Raw genomic sequence first — 26,148 nt, 5'->3', positions numbered from 1 at the left:
ACACACACACACACACACACACATACAGGTTCTTAACCTCTCCACTACGAACCACCCACCTGAGAGGTTGGCCTGGTTAGACATCATGACGGTGTGGTTTGCCAGAATTCCTTGCTGCTGTTGTAGGAGCGTGTAGGGACTGAGGGTTCCCACAGGGGGATACTGGCCCTGGGGGACCCCTGACACGGTCATGTCCAGGGATACGCTCCTCACAGGGAGGCCCCTAGCTGGCCCCTGGCCCTCCGGCCCTCTGGCACCACCATAGTCTGGAGAGAGAGAGAGAGGATTGAGGGTTTGAGATGTGTTGGTGTAGCTAAACACATACTGGAGAGGAGGTGATGAGGCAGTTGTATACAGTGTCATTTAGATGTTATGAGAAGTGGTGTGTGTGTGCGTATGCAAGTTAATGTGTGTGCGTGTGTGTGTGTGTGTGTGTGCGTATGTGCGTATGTGTGTGTGTGCGTATGTGTGTGTGCGCGTGTGTGTGCGTGCGCGTATGTGTGTGTGTGTGTGTGTGTGTGTGTGTGTTTAACTTGGTCCGTGTTATCTAATGTCTGTGTCAAATCAAAGTTTATTGGTCGTGTCACAATTTTGCAGATGTTATCGCAAGTGCTGTGAAACGATTACACACACACACACACACACACACACACACACACACACACACACACACACACACACACACACACACACACACACACACACACACACACACACACACACACACCGGTCCGAGGTGTATGTGTGTGTCACTCTTACATTATGTGTGTCTGATGTGTTTCCCCAATATCTGTGTGTGTGTGTGTGTGTGTGTGTGTGTGTGTGTGTAATCGTTTCACAGAACTAGCGATAACATCAGCAAAATTGTGTGAGTGTTTTGTTCTATTATCTATGGGTCACAACTGTCCTGTTGAGTGAGTGTGTGTTCTCTCTCTGCATGTCTGTCTATATCTGTGTGTGTGTGTGTGTGTGCACGTGAGTGAGTGTGTGTTCTCTCTCTGCATGTATGTCTATATCTGTGTGTGCACGTGAGTGAGTGTGTGTTCTCCCTCTGCATGTATGTCTATATCTGTGTGTGTGTGTGTGTGTATGTGCACGTGAGTGAGTGTGTGTTCTCTCTCTGCATGTATGTCTCTATCTGTGAGTGTGTGTTCTCTCCAGGTATGTATGAGCCACTCACTGCCTGGCCCCATGCCCCTCTGCTGCTGCTGTGTTGCCATGGCGTTGGCAGGGCTGGTTTCCTGGGTGATGTGCAGTATGTCGTTGATGATGGTCTGTTTGTCCAGGGAGGAAGGCAGAGAGACGGGCCGCGGCTCACCGAACAGCTGGGGCTGGACACACTGCAGCTCATCTAGGATATCATCCAGCTCTGACGACTAGAGACACACACACACACACACACACGTGTTTAATACAAGTGACAGGTACGGCAGGACTTCCTGTCCCAGCTCTTCTCCGTTTCCTGAGAAAAGTAATATGACAGGTCACGTCGACCAATAAAAATGTTAAATGATGCACTAATGCAACAAAAACACTAATTATGCGAATAGCTGCATGAAACGGACATATTTAAACTCACTGACTTCATTCCTTCACTAGACCAGACATCACAACGCTAGCAGGCAGCCCACCCTTATGTAGAGGACTCAGTGTAAAGTCCCCACACATCGGTAAATACGAATACAGTTGTTCAATTAGGAGCCGAGTTGGTTTAGCCACGGAAAAAGAACAGGAAACCTTCCCGCTTAGCCATGATTGGCTGAGACATGCCGAGAGATGAGTTGGGATTGGTCTGCCACGTAGCACCTTCTGTTTATAACATGATCTGCTCAGTAGGAGTAGATAAACCTTTCTTCTACAGGTTTGTGTTTTTGGTAAACGTTAGCCATGGAGAACTGTCAAAGTATTGCTACTGCTGTCAACAACAACGATGCCCCTGAATTTAGCGGGCGCTAATCGACATAGATCCGTGAGGAAAAAGTGATGGACTACTTTCTGCACATAGATCAGTGAGGAAAAAGTGATGGACTACTTTCTGCACATAGATCCGTGAGGAAAAAGTGATGGACTACTTTCTGCACATAGATCCGTGAGGAAAACGTGATGGACTACTTTCTGCACATAGATCCGTGAGGAAAAAGTGATGGACTACTTTCTGCACATAGATCCGTGAGGAAAAAGTGATGGACTACTTTCTGCACATAGATCCGTGAGGAAAAAGTGATGGACTACTTTCTGCACATAGATCCGTGAGGAAAAAGGGATGGACTACTTTCTGCACATAGATCCGCGAGGAAAAAGTGATGGACTACTTTCTGCACATAGATCCGTGAGGAAAAAGTGATGGACTACTTTCTGCACATAGATCCGTGAGGAAAAAGTGATGGACTACTTTCTGCACAAAGATCCGTGAGGAAAAAGTGATGGACCACTTTCTGCACATAGATCCGTGAGGAAAAAGTGATGGTCTACTTTCTGCACATAGATCCGTGAGGAAAAAGTGATGGACTACTTTCTGCACATAGATCCGTGAGGAAAAAGTGATGGACTACTTTCTGCACAAAGATCCGTGAGGAAAAAGTGATGGACTACTTTCTGCACATAGATCCGTGAGGAAAAAGTGATGGTCTACTTTCTGCACATAGATCCGTGAGGAAAAAGTGATGGACTACTTTCTGCACATAGATCCGTGAGGAAAAAGTGATGGACTACTTTCTGCACATAGATCCGTGAGGAAAAAGTGATGGACTACTTTCTGCACATAGATCCGTGAGGAAAAAGGGATGGACTACTTTCTGCACATAGATCCGTGAGGAAAAAGGGATGGACTACTTTCTGCACATAGATCCGTGAGGAAAACGTGATGGACTACTTTCTGCACATAGATCCGTGTGAACTGGAGTGACAACAACGTTGTAGCTTGTTACAATCCAAACGGAAAAGACAGGAAGTGAAGCGTTGGATCCATGAGTACGGGTTGGAGTGGCTACATATTCAGATATTAAACATTTATAATTTGATCAGAACGTCGTTTTCATTGCAAGTTTAAAGGCATAAACTGTTAGCTAGCTCGCGAACGTTAGCTCGCTGGCTCGACAACTAAGGTTGTGTGTATGACTGCGTTGTAACTAATATTACTCCACCGTTTAGACCTTGTGTATCATGTTGCATGTGACAAATAAACTTGGATTTGTTTTGATATAGTGTGTGTTTACCAGAGACGTTCATGTGAAAAACAACATGGCCAAGGACAAGATAGTGTATTTTTCCCTGGAGTTTTTTCTTATTGTAGGTTTCAACTTTCACCACTTTTAGTCTTGAAATCTCTGGTTGTTTACTACACTACCGTGCTCACTCTGTTTAGCACATGGCCTCACATGTGAATCCTTAATGAGATGGGTGGGGCTAAGGCTTAAGAGGGTGTGAACGATGCTGAATGGGTGGAGACAAAGCAGGGCTCTCCAGTAGATGTGGCAAAAATATTCCAGGGCCATTTTCTCAAAAGTGACGTTACAAGTTCATCAACTTTCAAAGCAGAATTACTTTCCCATTGGTCCTCAAACAAAATCTCTAATTTTGCTACATAAGACTGAATATAGTTGGTCAGGAATCTCCACTACGGTCCACGGTGCTGAATCTCCAGTACGGTCCACGATGCTGAATCCCCACTACGGTCCACGGTGCTGAATCGCCACTACGGTCCACGGTGCTGAATCTCCACTACGGTCCACGGTGCTGAATCGCCACTACGGTCCTAAATCTCCACTACGGTCCACGGTGCTGAATCGCCATTACGGTCCACGGTGCTGAATCTCCACTACGGTCCACGGTGCTGAATCTCCACTACGGTCCACGGTGCTGAATCTCCACTACGGTCCACGGTGCTGAATCTCCACTACGGTCCACAGTGCTGAATCGCCATTACGGTCCACGGTGCTGAATCTCCACTACGGTCCACGGTGCTGAATCTCCACTACGGTCCACGGTGCTGAATCTCCACTACGGTCCACGGTGCTGAATCTCCACTACGGTCCACGGTGCTGAATCTCCACTACGATCCACGGTGCTGAATCTCCACTACGGTCCACGGTGCTGAATCTCCACTACGGTCCACGGTGCTGAATCTCCACTACGGACCACGGTGCTGAATCTCCACTACGGACCACGGTGCTGAATGTCCACTACGGTCCACGGTGCTGAATCTCCACTACGGACCACGGTGCTGAATCTCCACTACGATCCACGGTGCTGAATCTCCACTACGGACCACGGTGCTGAATCTCCACTACGGACCACGGTGCTGAATCTCCACTACGGTCCACGGTGCTGAATCTCCACTACGGTCCACGGTGCTGAATCTCCTCTACGGTCCATGGTGCTGAATCTCCACTACGGTCCATGGTGCTGAATCTCCTCTACGGTCCACGGTGCTGAATCTCCTCTACGGTCCACGGTGCTGAATCTCCTCTACGGTCCATGGTGCGGAATCTCCACTACGGTCCATGGTGCTGAATCTCCTCTACGGTCCATGGTGCTGAATCTCCTCTACGGTCCACGGTGCTGAATCTCCTCTACGGTCCATGGTGCTGAATCTCCACTACGGTCCATGGTGCTGAATCTCCACTACGGTCCACGGTGCTGAATCTCCTCTACGGTCAACGGTGCTGAATCTCCTCTACGGTCCATGGTGCGGAATCTCCACTACGGTCCATGGTGCTGAATCTCCTCTACGGTCCATGGTGCTGAATCTCCTCTACGGTCCATGGTGCTGAATCTCCTCTACGGTCCATGGTGCTGAATCTCCTCTACGGTCCATGGTGCTGAATCTCCTCTACGGTCCACGGTGCTGAGTCTCCTCTACGGTCCATGGTGCTGAATCTCCACTACGGTCCATGGTGCTGAATCTCCTCTACGGTCCATGGTGCTGAATCTCCACTACGGACCACGGTGCTGAATCTCCACTACGGTCCATGGTGCTGAATCTCCACTACGGTCCACGCTGCTGAATCTCCTCTACGGTCCACGGTGCTGAATCTCCACTACGGTCCACGGTGCTGAATCTCCACTACGGTCCACTGTGCTGAATCTCCACTACGGTCCATGGTGCTGAATCTCCTCTACGGTCCATGGTGCTGAATCTCCACTACGGTCCATGGTGCTGAATCTCCACTACGGTCCACGGTGCTGAATCTCCACTACGGTCCACGGTGCTGAATCTCCTCTACGGTCCACGGTGCTGAATCTCCACTACGGTCCATGGTGCTGAATCTCCTCTACGGTCCACGCTGCTGAATCTCCACTACGGTCCATGGTGCTGAATCTCCACTACGGTCCATGGTGCGGAATCTCCACTACAGTCCATGGTGCGGAATCTCCACTATGGTCCATGGTGCTGAATCTCCACTACGGTCCATGGTGCTGAATCTCCTCTACGGTCCACGGTGCTGAGTCTCCACTACGGTCCATGGTGCTGAATCTCCTCTACGGTCCACGCTGCTGAATCTCCACTACGGTCCATGGTGCTGAATCTCCACTACGGTCCATGGTGCTGAATCTCCACTACGGTCCACGGTGCTGAATCGCCACTATGGTCCACGGTGCTGAATCTCCACTACTAGGCTGATTTGATTGTGTTTGTTTAGCGGAGAACCTGACCCTCTCCCTGTGATAAAGTCACCGCAATAAGCCGGTTATCATAACATCTGCCATTACCATTTGTATCTACACTACCTTGCCAAAAGTATGTGGACACCTGCTCGTCGAACATCTCATTCCAAAATCATGGGCATTAATATGGAGTTGGTCCTCCCCTTTTTCTGCTATAAAAGCCTCCACTCTTCAGCCACAAGAGCATTAGTGAGGTCGGGCACTAATGTTGGGCGATTAGGCCTGGCTCGCAGTCGGTGTTCGATGAGATTGAGACCAGGGCTCTGTGCAGGCCAGTCAAGTACTTCCACACCGATCTCGATAAATCATTTCTTTATGGACCTCGCTTTGTGCAATGGGGGCATTGTCATACTGAAACAGGAAAGGGCCTTCCCCAAACTGTTGTCACAAAGTTTGAAGCACAGAATCGTCTAAGATGTCATTGTATGCTGTAGCATTAAGATTTCCCTTCACAGCCTCCCAAGTGGCGCAGCGGTCTAAGGCACTGCAACACAGTGCAAAATTGGCCCAGTGTCGTCCGGGTTAGGGTAGGGTTTGGCCGGCCGGGATGTCCTTGTCCCATCGTGGTCTAGCGACTCCTTGTGGCGGGCCGGGCACGTTGACTTCGGTCGCCAGCTGTACAGTCTTTTCTCCAACACATTGGTGCGAGTGGCTTCCGGGTTAAGCGAGCAGAGTGTCAAGAAGCAGTGCGGCTTGGCAGGGTCGTGTTTCGGAGGACGTACGGCTCTCAACCTTCGCCTCTCCAGTAAGGCCATTTTTTTTTTTTTAAACTAGGTCTAAGTCAGTCAGTTAAGAACAAATTCTTATTTACAATGACGGCCTACCTAAGAACAGTGGGTTAACTGCCTTGTTCAGGGGCAGAACGGCAGATTTGAACCTTTCGGTTACTGGCCCAACGCTCTAACCACTAGGCTGCCACTCTACTGCAAATGTTTGTCTATGGAGATTGCATGGCTGTGTGAGCAATTTTATACATCTGTCAGCAACACATCTGGCTGAAATAACCAAATCCACTATTTTCTACATTGCAGAAAATAGTGAAGACATCAAAACTATAAAATAACACATACAGAATCATGTAGTAACCAAAAAAGTGTTTAACAAATCAAAATATATTTTAGATTCTTCACATAGTCACCCTTTGCCTTGATGACAGCTTTGCACACTCTTGGCATTCTCTCAACCAGCTTCACCTGGAATGCATTTCAATTAACAGGTGTGCCTTCTTAAAAGTTAATTTGTGGAATTTCTTTCCTTCTTAATGCGTTTGAGCCAATCAGTTGTGTTGTGACAAGGTAGGGGTGGTATACAGAAGATATCCCTATTTGGTAAAAGACCAAGTCCATATTATGGCAACAACAGATGAAATAAGCAAAGAGAAACAACGGTCCATCATTACTTTAAGACAGCAAGGTCAGTCAATACGGAACATTTCAAAAACGTTGAATGTTTCTTCAAGTGTAGTCGCAAAAAACATAAAGTGCTATGATGAAACTGTCTCTCATGAGGACCGCCACAGGAAAGGAAGATCCAGAGTTTCCTCTGCTGCAGAGGATAAGTTCATTAGAGTTACCAGCCTCAGAAATTGCAGCCCAAATAAATGCATCACAGAGTTGAGGTAACAGACACATCTCAACATCAACTGTTCAGAGGAGACTGCGTGAATCAGGCCTTCATGGTCGAATTGCTGCAAAGAAACCACTACTAAAGGACACCAATAAGAAGAAGATACTTACTTGGGTCTAGAAACACAAGCAATGGTGAATGGATGATCTCCACATGTGTGGTTCCTACCGTGAAGCATGGAGGAGGAGATGTGATGGTGTGGGGGTGCTTTGCTGGTGACACTGTATGTGATTTATTTAGAATTCAAGGCACACTTAAGCAGCATGGCTACCACAGTATTCTGCAGTGATACGCCATCCCATCTGGTTTGGGCTTAGTGGGACTATCATCTGTTTTCCAACAGGACAATAACCAAACACACCTCCAGGCTGTGTAAGGGCTATTTGACCAAGAAGGAGAGTGATGGAGTGCTGCGTCAGATGACCTGGGCTCCACAATCATACGTCCTCAACCCAATTGAGATGGTCTGGGATGAGTTGGACCGCAGAGTGAAGGAAAAGCAGCCAACAAGGGCTCAGCATATATGGTAACTCCTTCAAGAATGTTGGAAAAGCATTCTAGGCGAAGCTGGTTGAGAGAATGCTATTTGAAGATCTTGTTTAACACTTTTTTGGTTACTACATGATTCCATATGTGTTGATGTCGACACTATTATTCTACAATGTAGAATATAGTAAAAAATAAAGAAAAACCCTTGAATGAGTAGAAAACTTTAGACCGGTAGTGTATTTATCTTGCTACTGGTCACTATTACTCCTGTTTCCATGTATATATTACCATTAGTATTTATATATTCCTGCTACCAGTCACACTTCAACCCTGTTCACTATATCTGTCTGTCTGTCTGTCTGTCTGTCTGTCTGTCTGTCTGTCTGTCTGTCTGTCTGTCTGTCTGTATAAACCCACCTCAACCAGTCCAGTACCTCGAAGGTACTGGCACAGACCTGTATGTATAGAATCTTAATTTGAGTCAGTTTGCTACAGCAGGAAAATAATCCTGCATCAAGAGGAAATGTGAATTATTATGTGGACTATAACAGACATTTTTGTAGGGGTTGATACATTTTTCATTAGGGCAATTTAAGTCAAAGTGGAAATTACAAACTTTAGAAGTATTTTTAAAACTAAAATACACTACAAGTTTGCATTTCCATGTTCAGCAGGAAAATTCTCAGCAACAAAAGTGATCAAATTAAGATCCTACATCTGTACATGCATTCTCGTGTTTCTTTAACTTATCGTAATTCTTGTGTGGTTTTTATTCGTACTTAAATGTTTGTATATTTTCAATTATATATATTATAATCACTGCATTGTTGGGAAAGAGCTTCAAGGTAGGAATTTCACTTCACTGCATTTGACTTTGTGGCGACTAACAAAATGTCCCCAGCTGGTCAAATGTCTGTTGGTTTACTATTCTAGTGGGGACTTCTGGTCACAAGTATAGTTACGCACGCACGCACGCACGCCAGCACGCACACACACAGTTCCTTTCTTCCTCCAGCATGGATATTATAATTGTGATGCATTATGGGAGAGACATTCAGAAGAAAAAAAATGACAGGACATTTCTGTCGCTCGGCCAAGCTGGCACAGGACCAATAGAAACACAGCTATGAGAATACTGTGGGAGTGTGTGTGTGTGTGTGTGTGTGTGTTTATATTCACGCCAAAAACATTTAGATGATATCAACAACGGATAATATCAGAGCAGAAATGAGAAGTCTGGACTTGTTTTTGGACCTACTGTAATACCGTTGGTTAAGTTTGTCCAGGATCGATCTAAGGCTGCAACAATAAGACTACATTACCCACAATCCCTTGCTCTGAACCCATTCCCCTACTACTAGCCTACACTTCCCAGCTAGCTTCGAACTCCTTCACCCCAGTCTTTTCTCCGCACACAGCAGAAATAACAGGGGGAGGAGTCTACTGTACAAAGAGAGCAAAGCACACATCCACTTCCATATGAAAACAAACTACAGCAGATCTTACCCTGCTATTCTCTAATATAAACAGAACTATAGCTAAGGCTTTCTAAACATTGACTTAAGTTGCCCCACTGCGTAAGGCGAGAGAGACCAAGTTGGGGGGGGGGGGGGGGGGGGCAGAGAGTAAATAAGTTGTAGTGTCTGAGAACCAACACGAGGGGGCAGCACACTAGACGTCCCTGTAACAGATCGGCTCGGAGCCCAACATTCACCCACACCACTGGTTTACACACGTAGTGGAGCAGGGACGAGTTGTGACAGATGCCCCAGGCTCTACCCCAAAAGGCACCCTATTCCCTACATGGTGCTATGGGACTTGGTCATATGTAGTGCACTATATAGGAAATTATAAACTGGGTGGTTTGAGCCCTGAATACTGATTGGCTGACAGCCGTGGTATAATCAGACCTTAAACCACGGGTACGACAAAAACAGTTATTTTTACTGCTCTATTTACATTGGTAACCAGTTTATAATAGCAATAAGGCACCTCGGGGGTTTGTGGTATGTGGCCAATATACCACAGCCATGGGTTGTGTCCAGGCACTCCGCGTTGCGCATAAGAACAGCCCTTAGTCATGCCTTATTGCTTAATGATGGTGCCATTTGGGATGCAGAATAGTCACTAGACTGGCCCATAGAGAAAGAAGAGGGATCAGATGCCTGGAAAGAGGCGCTGGTGTTTCCACAGTCAAAAACCGGCCTCTTGCAATAGTACACACACACAACAACACGGCCACTTGGCTGCGTCCTCTGTGGGCCATATCAAGTTGCTCTGTCCAGGACCCAGTCTTTTGGCTGTGTTTTCACACAGCAGCGCTGGCAGAGACAGGATATGGCAGGGAGAGAGGACCCTAATGAGGTCAGGGATGATGTCATGATCGCGCTCTCTACTCCCTCTCCCTCCTTAGTGAGCTATATAGAATGTAATTTGGGACACAACTCATATCTAACATTAACGCTATTAATCCACGTAAGTCATTGAGAACAAACAGTATTTTAAACAACAATGAGAATCCTTTGAGGTTCCGTGTCATCTGTTTTTATTTCATTTAACCTTTATTTAACTAGGCAAGTCAGTGAAGAACAAATTCTTATTTATGATGATGGCCTACCCAGGAAACTGCCTTGTTCAGGGGCAGAATGATAGATTTTTACCTTGTCAGCTTGAGGATTCGATCCAGCAACCTTTCGGGTACTGGCCAAATGCTCTAACCACTAGGCTACCTGCTTCTGTTACTGATGACCTTTGGTATCTACCGTCTAGACTACCAGGGGAAATGGGATCTACCATCTACCAGGGGAAATGGTATCTACCGTCTAGGCTACAAGGGGAAAATCTGCGTCTCAGGTAGGAGCAAGAAGTTAAAATGTACTACCACACGATGACGGTACTACCAAGTATCCATCCTACCACCAGATATTCTTCAGAGGCCCAGTGATCCATGCTGGACCACCCTGCCTCCCATCTACCGAAGCGCAACTCAGAGTAAATATTTATTGCATTCTCCTTTTTCAAATGGACGTTAATTTAGAATGCATAAGATTTACGATAGCATAGCTTCTCCCTTTGTTCCTCAGTCTTCCCACTCTTTCACTCAAACCCAACCCCCCTTCTTTGTGTAACCAGCTGTCATATCTGTTCTGTCCACCAGGGATGTTTTCGTTATGACATAATTTGTAATCAATGTATGATCCATTCTGTGTAGATGTAATTGTGTGTGATTATTTAGGTATTTAATAAATAAATAATTAAACCAAATGTTGTATTGCTGATTCAACTTGTTAGCCAGGGTTCGTGAAGATAAACAAGAATTTACCACTTTCAGATGAAACTAAACAAGGTGACGATTAAATATTGACTGCTCTTGAAGTAAAAGATTACCAGGTCTTTAAGAGGTTATTCGGAAGATAACAGCTCTATAACATGATTTTGTGGTTCCCCGACTTTCTAGTTAATTATTCACCTGATTAGCTTAATCAGGTAATATTAATTACAGAGAAATGATTTCATAGAATAACATGTCATATCACTTAATCCCGCAAAGCCAATGACACGACACGACACTACCGTCTACCAGGGGAAATGGTATCTACCGTCTACCAGGGGAAATGGTATCTACCGTCTACCAGGGGAAATGGTATCTACCGTCTACCAGGGGAAATGGTATCTACCGTCTCCCAGGGGAAATGGTATCTACCGTCTCCCAGGGGAAATGGTATGTACCGTCTACCAGGGGAATTAGTATCTACCGCCTACCAGGGGAAATGGTATCTACCGTCTCCCAGGGGAAATGGTATCTACCGTCTACCAGGGGAAATGGTATCTACCGTCTCCCAGGGGAAATGGTATCTACCGTCTCCCAGGGGAAATGGTATCTACCGTCTCCCAGGGGAAATGGTATCTACCGTCTACCAGGGGAATTAGTATCTACCGCCTATAGGGAAGATGTGGAGACGTTCATATTGAAACAAATGTTATTTTTTTCCCCCTAACTTGTTTGATAAGATTAGTACAGATTCTCTCAGAGACCCTCCTGCCCACACTCTGCTTGCTTCCTCTCTAATATCGGTCCTTGTTTCCTCTTGCATGTATTGCAGCCTGCCTCAGCCTCACCACTGAGACCTCAGTCTCACCACTGAGTGCCACATCACTGTCTGTCTCAGTAGCTTACTTTCTGCAAAGCAAAAGTTATTATGAGAACTTTAGTGGCCTATTTTCTTTGCTCTTGTTGAGGTACGCTCCGTTTAACGTTAGCTTTATACTTCATCTAGCCAGCAGCCTTCAACATTACAGCAAAAGATGTCTCTTCCGGCGGCTAGCCATCTGACATATTATCTATAAACAACTACTTTCTCTTAATGTTGCAACCAGTTGTGCACTCATTCTCCGAGAGTCCATTTTTCTTTGTTTTGGGGGAATGTCTGTAAACATGGCAGAAGTTGAGGGATGGTTTTAAAAATGGCCTTTTGTCCAGCATCTCTCAAACACACAGAGCAGCGTCTAGTTAACTAGTTGAGCCACCTCCGGGATGGGGCAGTTCGTTTCGCGTCAGGCTATGCCCTCGGGCCTGTGCCAGGAGAGGGTGGAGTTAACTGTTTGAGAGAGTGGTGAATGTGCTGCTAAAAAGGCAAAATCAGCGGAGGCGAACATAACGAACAAACCACTGCTTGGATCAATGCTGGGATAAATATTTAGATGTTGACCTGTATTTGATTTCCTTTATTGGGAACAATTTTATTTTATATTATTATAAACAATTACCGAGGTCCATGGGGGTAGCTAACAAATATTCTGATAACTAACCCTTTCTGTCTACTAATAGCTAGCTAGCGCTACTAGCTAGCCATTCGGCTAGTAGCTAGCTAGCGAGTAAATAGCAGTATAAGGTAGTCCTTAGGCTACTAGCTAGCAACTAGTACTACTAGGTAGCCATTAGGGTGCTAGCAAGCTAGCTAGACAGTAACTAGTAGTACTAGCTAGGCATTAGGGTACTAGCTAGCTCACTGCAGCACAATGTGTTGTCTTCTGTCCTCCACAACGCTTTACCTCACAGTAACACGATTTGGCTACAAAAGAAACCTCGTAGGACGATGGCTCTGGGAAACGAGGCACGTGGCTCGGTTTGCCAAAAGCATCTTAAGGCTAAGTTAATCATTAGAACCATAGGATACGACGGCTTCTAACAATGAACCAAGAGGATTTTGGTAACCGGGCCCTGGTCTTTAAGAATATATATCTCTGTATATCATACCTTGTTATTGATGTGTAGCTTATAGGCTCATCACAAATGGCCAAATCCTGACATAGGCTAAAATAAAAAGACCACGGGTCATGACCACTGTATAGACCACGGGTCATGACCACTGTATAGACCACGGGTCATGACCACTGTATAGACCACGGGTCAGCTGGGCTGCCCTAGTATAGATCATTGGTCATGATTACTGTATAGATTGGGCTGGGCTGTCCTAGTATAGATCATTGGTCATGACTACTGTATAGATTGGGCTGGGCTGCCCTAGTATAGACCACGGGTCATGACTACTGTATAGATTGGGCTAGGCTGCCCTAGTATAGATCATTGGTCATGACTACTGTATAGATTGGGCTGGGCTGTCCTAGTATAGAGTATTGGTCATGACTACTGTATAGATTGGGCTGGGCTGTCCTAGTATAGATCATTGGTCATGACTACTGTATAGAATGGGCTGGGCTGCCCTAGTATAGACCACGGGTCATGACTACTGTATAGATTGGGCTGGGCTGCCCTAGTATAGACCACGGGTCATGACTACTGTATAGATTGGGCTGGGCTGCCCTTGTATAGACCACGGGTCATGAGGCACACATGTCAGTGGAATGCGGCTGACTGCCCATGTTGTCATGTTGTCTAAGCTCATATGAACCGAAGCTTGTGGTGATCGGTGGCATGTTATAGAGCCCATTCACCATGATGTAGGCTACAGGTCAGTCATTCAGGTTGAACAAGTTGTGGAAGTGATTGTCTCACTGACCTACAGTGCCTTGCGAAAGTTTTCGGCCCCCTTGAACTTTGCGACCTTTTGCCACATTTCAGGCTTCAAACATAAAGATATAAAACTGTATTTTTTTGTGAAGAATCAACAACAAGTGGGACACAATCATGAAGTGGAACGACATTTATTGGATATTTCAAACTTTTTTAACAAATCAAAAACTGAAAAATTGGGCGTGCAAAATTATTCAGCCCCCTTAAGTTAATACTTTGTAGTGCCACCTTTTGCTGCGATTACAGCTGTAAGTCGCTTGGGGTATGTCTCTATCAGTTTTGCACATCGAGAGACTGACATTTTTTCCCATTCCTCCTTGCAAAACAGCTCGAGCTCAGTGAGGTTGGATGGAGAGCATTTGTGAACAGCAGTTTTCAGTTCTTTCCACAGATTCTCGTATCCCGTTCACCACCAGAGACACTTTTCAAAGGACAAAGGACTTGGTTGGGCAACACGGCCTTCCATCTACCACCAACCTATTGAAGCGCAGCTCAGAGTAAATATTTATTGCATTTTCCTTTTCCAAATGGGCGGTAATTTAGAATGCATAAGATTCTATATTTACGATAGCACAACTTCTTCCCTTTGTTCTTCAGTCTTCCCGCTCTTTCACTCAAACCCAGCCCCTTTCTTTGTGTAACCAGCTGTCATATCCGTTCCCTCCGCTAGGAACGTTTTCCTTTATGACATAATTTGTAATCAAAGTATGATTCATTCTGTGTATATGTAATCCTGTGTGATTAGTTAGGTATTTAGTAAATACATAATTAAACCCAATTTTGTATTGCTGATACCAACTTGTTAGCCAGGGTTCGTGAAGATAAACAAGAATTTACAACTTTCAGATGAGACTGAAATAAGGTGATGATTAATATTGACTGCTATTGATGTAAAATATTACTAGGTCTTTAAGAGTTTATTCGGAAGATAACAGCTCTATAAATATTATTTTGTGGTGCCCGACTCTCTAGTTAATTACATTTACATGATTAGTTTAATCAGGTAATATTAATTACAGAGAAAGGATTTTATAGAATAGCATGTCATATCACTTAATCCGGCAAAGCCAAAGACACGACAACACCGACTCTCTCATTCTAGAACACCGACTGTCTCATTCTAGAACACCGACTGTCTCATTCTAGAACACCGACTGTCTCATTCTAGAACACCGACTGTCTCATTCTAGAACACCGACTCTCTCATTCTAGAACACCGACTCTCTCATTCTAGAACACCGACTCTCTCATTCTAGAACACCGACTCTCTCATTCTAGAACACCGACTCTCTCATTCTAGAACACCGACTCTCTCATTCTAGAACACCGACTCTCTCATTCTAGAACACAGACTCTCTCATTCTAGAACACAGACTCTCTCATTCTAGAACACAGACACTCTCATTCTAGAACACAGACACTCTCATTCTAGAACACAGACACTCTCATTCTAGAACACAGACACTCTCATTCTAGAACACAGACACTCTCATTCTAGAACACCGACTCTCTCATTCTAGAACACCGACTCTCTCATTCTAGAACACCGACTCTCTCATTCTAGAACACAGACACTCTCATTCTAGAACACAGACACTCTCATTCTAGAACACCGACACTCTCATTCTAGAACACCGACTCTCTCATTCTAGAACACCGACTCTCTCATTCTAGAACACCGACTCTCTCATTCTAGAACACCGACTCTCTCATTCTAGAACACCGACTCTCTCATTCTAGAACACCGACTCTCTCATTCTAGAACACCGACTCTCTCATTCTAGATTCTCTGAATTTGACACTACTTATACTTTTGACAATGAGGACCTTTATCAAGGTCCCCAGTACTAGTCAGTTTAACTTGTGGATATTATTTGTATGTCTCTGTGTGCAGTTTGGAGGGAGTTTCTAACTAGCTCTAACACAATGACTGGAAGTATTCCTCTATTAAATACCATTCATTTAACATCAACTATCATTCCAAAAAACGATCTAATGAAAATATCACTAATCGTTAATAATCATTCCGTCAACTTGTACCCAAACCATGGTGCTACTCATCCTTTACAATTATGAGTCATAAATGAGAGAAATCTCATGCCACCCACCTGCTCAGAGCGATCATATCCTGTATCCTGTTTCTCAGTCTTCACATGGAGGGGGTGTTTCATCTCCGTCTTCACCTCTCCTCCTCCCTCCATCCTAGCCTGCCTCTCCTTCATGCCCCCCTCCTCTTCATCCAGCAGGTACCTCAGCAGTGCGTTGTCCTTCTTCTTAGGACTCAGGGGTTCCTGTTTGGAGGGGAGGTTCCCATCTGTACCCCCCCCTGTACCCACCTGGGTGTTGACGTTACTCCCCTGCTCTCCCAGCTCCTTGCCAGTGGCCTCAGCGGTGAGCTTGGCCAGGTCGACAGGAGAGGTGCTGTTCTGGAGCAGCCTGTGGAGTATTTTGTGTTTCTCCTTTAGGGATGTGGCGTGGCCCCCTGGGGCCCCTGGACCATGAGGGCCCCCCAGCCCTGACGAGGGGTCCTTGGAGTCTCCTCCTCCGTTGGGAGACGGGGGGGTGTCGAGGGGTTCGGACTTGGTGGTGAGGAGCTGGAGTAGTTTGGTGTGGCCCTTGTTGTCGTGGAGGACACGGCTCTGCGCGTTGGGGCTGTCATTTGAGCCGTCCCTCTCCTCTTTGACGTCACCGTGGTTACCGCTGCTACCGTTCCCGTCAGTCTGTCTGTCCATCTGTCTCTGGTCGTACTGCCCACCCTGCTCTCCGTGAGGATCCACGTTAGTGCCACCGCCAAGCTTCGACATCATGTGAGGCTGGACCCCTGCCCCCATCGTGACTCCGGCTGGCGACCCCATCATCTTCCTGTCCGGTGACCCCAGGGTGTGTGTGTGCGAATGCCCCCCAGCGCCAGGAATGTGTGGGTGAACGCAACCGCCGTGTCCAACCCCGTGACACTCACTCAGGGCCTGCAGGGCCGACAGAGAACTACTGGTGTAGCTGTTAGCAAGACTGTTAGCCTGACTGTTAGCCTGACTGTTAGCCTGACTGTTAGCATGACTGTTAGCATGACTGTTAGCATGACTGTTAGCATGACTGTTAGCCGCAGGACCGCTACCTCCTACTGCAACCCCTGTTCCAGACCCACACATCCCCACAGGGGAGGGCGAGTGCAGGCATGGGGCCACGCGAGGGCTCCCTGCCATCCCTGGACTCGCCCGGTGCCTAGGGGACAGCATCGAGTTCTGTTGCCCCAGATGGGGGCCTCCAGCTGGGGTAGGGCTGCCTCGAGATGGGCTGCTCATCCTCCAGCTGGCCCCTTGCTGGTGGGGATGGTTGGGGGGGTTCATGCCCATGCCGCCCTGCATCCCTCCAGGGTAGCCCATGGGCTGGGGAGGGCAACCGTAGCGGTAGCCCTGCATGTGTCCAGACCCGGACCCCATGGGTCCGAGCCCTGGTTCTCTGGACCCTGGACCTCCATGAGGAAGGGAGAAGGGCGTGCTGTTGGAGCTGATCGTGGTGTCCTGTCCCTGGGGCACCAGGCCTGATATTGTCCCCGGGGTTGGAGGTGTCATTGAGGGGTTGGGGACCATTGGTTTGGGGCCGGGGCCCATCACTGTCCCCTGCTGGCCCTGTCCACCGGGCCCCATGTCCTGACCCGGCCCCATACCACACATTGACTGCTCTCTGGGGATAACACACGGGATACAAGAGGTGGAGGTTACACACACACACTGAGCAGTAACACAGAGCAGCAACACACACACACACACACACACACACACACACACACACACAAAGAACATTCAATTCACTGGCAACAGTTCTGGTAGACATTACTGCTGTCAGCATTCCAAATCCACGCTCACTCAAAACTTGAGACATCTGTGGCATTGTGTAGTGTGACAAAACTGCACATTTTAGAATGGTATTTTATTGCACCCAGCACAAGGTGCACCTGTGTAATGAAAATGCTGTTGAATCAGATTGTTAATATGCCACACCTGTCATGTGGATGGATTATCTTGGCAAAGAAGAAATGCTCACTAACAGGGATGTAAACAAATTTGGGGTCAGAGCTGGGGTCAGGGGTTATGGAACGTTCCTCTGTAGCAGGTGTAGAGACATGTAGAGCTGGGGTTCAGGGGTTAGGGGTCAGGGGTTAGGGAACGTACCTCTGTAGCAGGTGTAGAGACATGTAGAGCTGAGGTTCGTTGGTGGCAGGGGAGCGAACCAGCTTGCTCTTGGTGTGAGCCGACACGATGGTCCCGTCTGACAGAGAGAACCTGTAGATGGGGCTGAATGCCTGGCCGTGACGCAACACTGCAGAGAGACGCACAGCGGCGAGGGAGAGTTAAAGAGGCAAGCTGGGATTCAAACAACAGAGCAGGCACCCCGGCACAGCTGAGGGATCGGGGCTGGAGAAACGTAACTACTTTGGATGCATCCATGAAATCAACATGATGTGTTGAAATTCTCTAAGATGATATAGGTCTTGTCAGGTAGTCTAAGATGATATAGATCTCGTCTGGCAGTCTAAGATGATATAGGCCTCGTCAGGTAGTCTAAGATGATATAGGCCTCGTCAGGTAGTCTAAGATGATATAGGCCTCGTCTGGTAGTCTAAGATGATATAGGTCTTGTCAGGTAGTCTAAGATGATATAGGCCTCGTCTGGTAGTCTAAGATGATACAGGCCTCGTCTGGTAGTCTAAGATGATATAAGGCCTCGTCAGGTAGATGATATAGGCCTCGTCAGGTAGTCTAAGATGATATAGGCCTTGTCAGGTAGTCTAAGATGATATAGGCCTCGTCAGGTAGTCTAAGATGATATAGGTCTTGTCAGGTAGTCTAAGATGATATAGGCCTCGTCTGGTAGTCTAAGATGATATAGGCCTCGTCTGGTAGTCTAAGATGATACAGGCCTCGTCTGTTAGTCTAAGATGATATAGGCCTCGTCAGGTAGTCTAAGATGATATAGGCCTTGTCAGGTAGTCTCACCCTCTTGTTGGTGTCTCTTGGCGAAGGACATCTCTCCGTCGTTCTGTAGGTGAAACCTCTGGATGCTTCTCCTCACCAGGTCTTCCCAGCCAGGCTTCATAGAGGCTCTCAGAAGACTGGTGTCTAGTGACGTGATCTTACCTAGGGACACAGCAGAGAGAGAGACAGGCTACTGATGACAAATGTGTGTGTGTGTGTGTGTGTGTGTATACTGTCCACACATCAGTGGCAGGTAGGAGCCAGACAGACAGACAGGTTGGTGATCCTACAGTGACTTTACCTCACAGCCAGTTGAAAGAGGAGCACAGTGTGTGTGTGTGTATGTGTGTGTGTGTGTGTGTGTGTGTGTGGGGTGGGCATCTATCCTGTACTATATAATCGGTGTCAACAGTTCGATATAGAGTTTGAGGTTCTTTATGTTCAGAAGCGTGTGTGTTAACAGGAACAGTAGCTGGTGCTTGGGCACTGCTCAGGCTGAGAGAAGGATGGCAAACAGCTGGAAGACAGGTCTCTACAATGGTTCTCTCTTGACAGTGACAACCTGAGAAACTTGCTCTGTCATTGGCTACCTCCCTACCTAGTCATTAAAGACGGTTCTGCAATTGGTTCCAGTCCGTCTGATCCAGTCCGTCTGATCATTTATAGAAATTTCTTAATCAACCAGAAAACAGTCTGGTGGACTGCCTTGGTCATAATTCTGTGGCTGTGTGATTGGTTAATGTCAGACAGCTGGTATGATCGTAGTGCTGTGATTGGTTACCTTGCAGGTCCTGGCGGGTGGTGAAGCTCTCGTGCGTGGGGAGAACGGGCCGCTCCTTCATGGGCATCCTGCGAGCCACACATATCAGACATGACTGGAAGTCTAGAGGGGGAGAGAGACAGGGGGGTAGAGACAGGAGGGGAGAGAGAGGGGGGGAGAGGAGGAGGGAGAGAGAGGGGAAGGAGAGAGAGAGAGAGGGGAGAAGAGAGAGAGAGAGAGGAGGGGAGAGAGAGACAGGAGGGGAGAGAGAGACAGGAGAGGAGAGAGAGACAGGAGGGGGGAGAGAGAGATAGAGAGAGACAGAAGGGGAGAGGGAGAGGAGGGGAGCGAGAGATAGGAGGGGAGAGAGAGACAGGAGGGGAGAGAGAGACAGGAGGGGAGAGAGAGACAGGAGGGGAGAGAGAGACAGGAGGGGGGAGAGAGAGATAGAGAGAGACAGAAGGGGAGAGGGAGAGGAGGGGAGAGAGAGACAGGAGGGGGGAGAGAGACAGGAGGGGGGAGAGAGAGATAGAGAGAGACAGAAGGGGAGAGGGAGAGGAGGGGAGAGAGAGATAGGAGGGGAGAGAGAGAAGAGGGGAGAGAGAGAGAGAGGAGGGGATAGAGAGAGGAGGGGAGAGAGAGAGAGGAGGGGAGAGAGAGAGGAGGGGAGAAAGAGAGAGAGGAGGGGAGAGAGAGAGAGGAGGGGAGAGAGAGAGAGAGAGGAGGGGAGAGAGAGAGGGGAGGGGAGAGAGAGAGAGGAGGGGAGGGGAGGGAGAGAGAGAGAGGATGGGAGAGAGTGACGGGAGGGGAGAGAGAGAGGAGGGAGAGAGAGTGACAGGAGGGGAGAGAGAGATGGGGGAGAGAGAGATGGGGGGGAGAGAGAGAGAGAGAGAGAGAGAGAGAGAGAGAGAGAGGAGGGGAGATTTCAGCCCCAGAAACTAGAATATGCATACAATTGTCAGATTAGGATAGAAAACACTCTAAAGTTTCCAAAACTGTAAATATATTGTCTGTGAGTATAACAGAACTGATATTGCAGGCGAAACCCTGAGGAAAATCCAATCAGGAAGTGCCTCATATTTTGAAACCTCTCTGTTCCTATGCATGCCTATCCTCCATTTAAAGGGATATCAACCAGATACCTTTTTCTATGACTTCCCTAAGGTGTCAACAGTCTTTAGACATAGTTTCAAGCTTTTATTTTGAAAAATGAGCGTGAAGGATTACATTGCGTAAGTGGATAGGTGGGGGCTCTCAGAGTGAGTTTTGCGCTACAGAGTAAAGTGGCCATTGTTCCTCCCGGTCCTATTGAAAAAGCTACACACCCGGTTGATATATTATCGAATATATATTTTAAAAACAACCTGAGGATTGATTATAAAAAAGGTTTGACATGTTTCTGTGGACATGATGGATATTATTTGGAATATACGTCTGCGTTGTCATGACCGCTCTTTCCTGTGGATTTCTGAACATAACGCGCCAAACAAACGGAGGTATTTTGGATATAAAAATAATCTTTACGGAACAAAAGGAACATTTGTTGTGTAACTGGGAGTCTCGTGAGTGAAAACATCCGAAGATCATCAAAGGTAAACGATTCATTTGATTGCTTTTCTGATTTTCGGGACCTAGCTACTTAATGCTTAGTGTACATAATGTTATGTTATTCTATCGATAAACTTACACAAACGCTTGGATTGCTTTCGCTGTAAAGCATAATTTCAAAATGACAGGTGGATTAACAAAAGGCTAAACTGTGTTTTGCTATATTGCACTTGTGATTTTCATGAACATGAATATTTTTTAGTAATATTATTTGACTGTGGTGCTATGCTATTCAGCGGTTGCTGGTGACAATTATCCCGCTACGGGGATGTGCGTCAACAAGTTAAAGAGAGCAGTGGTTTATCCATACATCTCTGTTTCGGGATAGATAGCTCTTCGTGTTATTGTTTGTTTAGTGTTTTCCCAATTTTCCCAGAAGTGGTTAGATTCTATGGATTCTTCAAATACATTGAGCTGATTTCTGTTGTGCAGGTTCCCTCTTTTTCCGTAGTGTATTTCTGTATTGTTTTAGTGATTCGCCATAGTGAAGGCGTGGACTTTTCTGAGGCTCTATGTTTTTCGTTGGATAGGTTTTCTCAATTATTTCTTAGGCTTTTGTATTTTTCAACAAATAATTTGTCATTGTATTTTCTTAGGTTGTCCGGTTGACATTTTTAGATTTGAACCTGAAAGGTCAAAATATACTGTTTAGGCTTCCTACTGCCAAGTTTACACCTTCACTATTACAGTGAAACATTTTGTCCAGGAAGATGTCTAAAAGGGATTGAATTTGTTGTTGCCTAACTGTTTTTTGGTCGGTTTCCACACTACTTTCCTTCCATCTGTAGCATTTCCTCATATTATACAGTTTCTTTGGCTTTGATGCCTCATGATTGCGTATTTTTCTGTTTAAGTAGACTGTGATTTTGCTGTGGTCTGATAGAGGTGTTAGTGGTCTGATAGAGGTGTCAGTGGGCTGATAGAGGTGTCAGTGGTCTGATAGAGGTGTCAGTGGTCTGATAGAGGTGTCAGTGGTGTGATAGAGGTGTTAGTGGGCTGATAGAGGTGTTAGTGGTCTGATAGAGGTGTTAGTGGGCTGATAGAGGTGTTAGTGGGCTGATAGAGGTGTTAGTGGGCTGATAGAGGTGTTAGTGGGCTGACTGAACGCTGAGAGAATCTGGGTTGAGGTCAGTGATAGAGTACTACTGCCAAAGGATGTGCTGTAGGTGTACCTTCCATAGGAGTGTCCTCGAAGCCTACCATTGACTATGTACAGACCCAGGATGTAACAGAGCTGTAGGTGTACCTACCATAGGAGTGTCCTCGAAGCCTACCATTGACTATGTACAGACCCAGGATGTAACAGAGCTGTAGGTGTACCTACCATAGGAGTGTCCTCGAAGCCTACCATTGACTATGTACAGACCCAGGATGTAACAGAGCTGTAGGTGTCCCTACCATAGGAGTGTCCTTGAAGCCTACCATTGGCTATGTACAGACCCAGGATGTAACAGAGCTGTAGGTGTCCCTACCATAGGAGTGTCCTCGAAGCCTACCATTGACTATGTACAGACCCAGCGTGTGACAGAACTGCAGGAGCCCTCTATAGCGCCCTCAATTCAAATTTGGACATTAAAACCAGTTCAAATGTCGATACATTTGAACATCAACTACATATAAATGTAATTTAAGTGGGAAGTTTACAGACACTTAGGTTGGAGTCATTAAAACTTGTTTTTCAACCACTCCACAAATGTCTTGTTAACAAACTATAGTTTTGGCAAGTCGGTTAGGACATCTACTTTGTGCATGACACAAGTAATTTTTCCAACAATTGTTTAAAGACAGAATATTTCACTTATAATCCACTGTATCACAATTCCAGTGGGTCAGAAGTTTACATACACTAAGTTGAATGTGCCTTTTTAAACAGCTTGGAAAATTCCAGATAATGTCATGGCTTTAGAAGCTTCTGATAGGCTAATTGACATCATCTGAGTCAAATTGGAGGTGTACCTGTGGATGCATTTCAAGGCACAAGGAACAATTTCCAAACTCTTGAAGGTACCACGTTCATCTGTACAAGCAATAGTACGCAAGTATAAACACCATGGGACCACGCAGCCATCATACCGCTCAGGAAGGAGACGCGTTCTGTCTCCTAGAGATGAACGTACTTTGGTGCGAAAAGTGCAAATCAATCTCAGAACAACCGCAAAGGACCTTGTGAAGATGCTGGAGGAAACAGGTACAAAAGTATCTATATCCACAGTAAAACGAGTCCTATATCAACATAACCTGAAAGGCCGCTCAGCAAGGAAGAAGCAACTGCTCCAAAACTGCCATAAAAAAGTCAGACTACGGTTTGCAACTGCACATGGGGACAAAGATTGTACTTTTTGGAGAAATGTCCTCTGGTCAGAACTGTTTGGCTATAATGACCATCATTATGTTTGGAGGAGAAAGGGGGAGGCTTGCAAGCCGAAGAACACCATCCCAACTGTGAAACACGGAGGTGGCAGCATCATGTTGTGGGGGTGCTTTGCTGAAGGAGGGACTTGTGCACGTCACAAAATATATGGCATCATGAGGAAGGAAAATTATGTGGATATATTGAAGCAACATCTCAAGACATCAGTCAGGATGTTAGAGCTTGGTCACAAATGGGTCTTCCAAATGGACAGTGACCCCAAGCATACTTCCAAAGTTATGGTAAAATGGCTTAAGGACAACAAAGTCAAGGTATCGGAGTGGCCAGCACAAAGCCCTGACCTCAATCCTATAGACACATTTGTGGGCAGAAATGAAGAAGTGTGTGTGAGCAAGGAGACCTACAAACCTGACTCAGTTACAGCAGCGCTGTCAGGAGGAATGGGACAAAATTCACCCAACTTATTGTTGGAAGCTTGTGGAAGGCTACCCGAAACGTTTGACCCAAGTTAAACAATTTAAAGGAAATGCTACCAAAATGAATTGAGTGCATGTAAACTTCTGACCCACTGAGAATGTGATGAAATACATAAAAGCTGAAATAAATCATCTCTCTCTACTATTATTCTGACATTTCACGTTCTTAAAATAAAGTGGTGATCCTAACTGACCTAAAACAGGGACTTTATATGGATTAAATGTCAGGAATTGTGAAAAACTGAGTTTAAATGTATTTGGCTAAGGTGTATGTAAACTTCTGACTTCAACTATATATATATAAAATCAGGGACTGATTTATACCTAGAACACCAGATGGGTGATATTAAATGTCAGGTAGAACAGAAAGAAAAGTGATTCAGTCCGGACCTCGAAGGGGAAGACTTGAACAGCCTCGATACAGGGAATAGGAGACAGAACTGTTTCTAATTTCCTTAAATCAGCATGACGATCGTGTTCCAAATGGCACCCTATTCCCTTATAGCCGAATAGCGCTAGCTAACGCTACTAAGCATTTTTTTATTTATTACAAAAACACACATTATACACACACATATTACATACAAACACATATTAATATATATATATATTTATAAATACATTTTTAAATTTCCTACAAATCAATACTTGGGAGTTAAATATCAATATAATATAATCCAAAAATAATATTGTTCCCCCCCCCCCCCCCTACAGCCTGGTAAACAGGCTAATTCTAGCCAGAGGAAAACCAGTGGAAAAGTAAGGTTTAGGACACACTAAAGACTATTGAGATGCACCCTGCTGTCTCCAACTGGCCAGGTGGTAAGTCAACTAAAGCTAGCCAAAGAGACAACGAAAGGAAGCCACTGTAGACTGTTGAGATGCACCCCGGTTATCTCTGGCTAGCCAGGTCGGAAGCTGAATCTAGCCAGGTCGTAAGCTGAAGCTAGCCAGGTCGGAAGCTGAAGCTAGCCAGGTCGGAAGCTGAAGCTAGCCAGGTCGGAAGCTGAAGCTAGCCAGGTCGGAAGCTGAAGCTAGCCAGGTCGGAAGCTGAAGCTAACCAGGTCGTAAGCTGAAGCTAGCCAGGTCGTAAGCTGAAGCTAGCCAGGTCGTAAGCTGAAGCTAGCCAGGTCGGAAGCTGAAGCTAGCCAGGTCGTAAACTGAAGCTAGCCAGGTCGGAAGCTGAAGCTAGCCAGGTCGGAAGCTGAAGCTAGCCAGGTCGGAAGCTGAAGCTAGCCAGGTTGGAAGCTGAAGCTAGCCAGGTTGGAAGCTGAAGTTAGCCAGAGGAGAGTCATTGGAAAAGTAGCTAGGGCTTAGGACACACACTATAGACAGATCCTAGCACCCTCGGTCACTCCAGCTAGCAGGCCAATGTAGCAGGCCAAAGTAGCAGGCCAAAGTAGCAATAGCTAGGGTTTAGGACAGCCAATGTTAAGTTGGGGCTATGGTAGTCAAATGCAAAACATTCTAACAGTGTTTCTGATTGTATTCTCAACGCGCCATCCTTTTCCTCCCTCCCTCCCCTCTCTCTCTCCCCCCTCCCTCCATACCTTCTGCCTCTTCCTTGATGCTCTTGGGTTTACAGTGAATGTCTCTCCCTCCCCTCTCTCTCTCTCTCTCCCCTCTCTCCATACCTTCTGCCTCCTCCTTGATGCTCTTGGGTTTACAGTGAATGTCTCTCCCTCCCCTCTCTCTCTCTCCCCTCTCTCCATACCTTCTGCCTCCTCCTTGATGCTCTTGGGTTCGGAGACAGCGAAACACTGCATGGTCTCATATTTCTGTTTCTGCCCCTCATGGTCGTTGGTCTCGTCCCTGTTGTCACTGTGAGGGTTGACCAGCATACGACAGTTAAACGTGTGACTGTTCCTCCTGGGACCTTCACTGGACCACGGCACACCATTCACTACAGGGGGAGAGAGAGAGAGAGAGAGAGAGAGAGGGAGGGATGGATATAGAGGGAGGGAGAGGGAGGGATGGCGGGGGAGAGAGAGAGAGAGACAGAGACAGAGAGAGAGAGAGAGAGAGAGAGGGAGAGAGAGAAAGAAAGAGTCATTGTTACCAATTATTTCTGCTTTTGGGTCATCCACATGAAGATGAAAAAGACACTGAAGGAGACAGAGGAAGGTGTTTTAAAGGACCAC

General features: G+C 46.4%; 1 protein-coding gene across 2 annotated transcripts in view; it reads right to left on the bottom strand.

Moving 5' to 3' along the window:
- Positions 1-26,148, bottom strand: part of LOC139366884 (nuclear receptor coactivator 2-like) — a 166,009-nt gene that overhangs the window by 44,558 nt on the left and 95,303 nt on the right. For both annotated transcript variants that reach the window (XM_071104621.1, XM_071104622.1), the window contains exons 7-13: positions 25,722-25,910; positions 19,574-19,675; positions 18,814-18,954; positions 17,989-18,136; positions 15,925-17,500; positions 1,181-1,376; positions 60-266 (exon numbers count right to left, since the gene is read on the bottom strand). In XM_071104621.1, the coding sequence (XP_070960722.1) occupies positions 60-266; positions 1,181-1,376; positions 15,925-17,500; positions 17,989-18,136; positions 18,814-18,954; positions 19,574-19,675; positions 25,722-25,910 (2,559 nt within the window). The remainder of the gene's footprint in view (positions 1-59; positions 267-1,180; positions 1,377-15,924; positions 17,501-17,988; positions 18,137-18,813; positions 18,955-19,573; positions 19,676-25,721; positions 25,911-26,148) is intronic.

The sequence above is a fragment of the Oncorhynchus clarkii genome, chromosome 15 (assembly GCF_045791955.1).
Source record: "Oncorhynchus clarkii lewisi isolate Uvic-CL-2024 chromosome 15, UVic_Ocla_1.0, whole genome shotgun sequence".
Lineage (NCBI taxonomy): Eukaryota > Metazoa > Chordata > Actinopteri > Salmoniformes > Salmonidae > Oncorhynchus > Oncorhynchus clarkii.
This window is presented reverse-complemented; position numbering and strand designations above follow the sequence as displayed.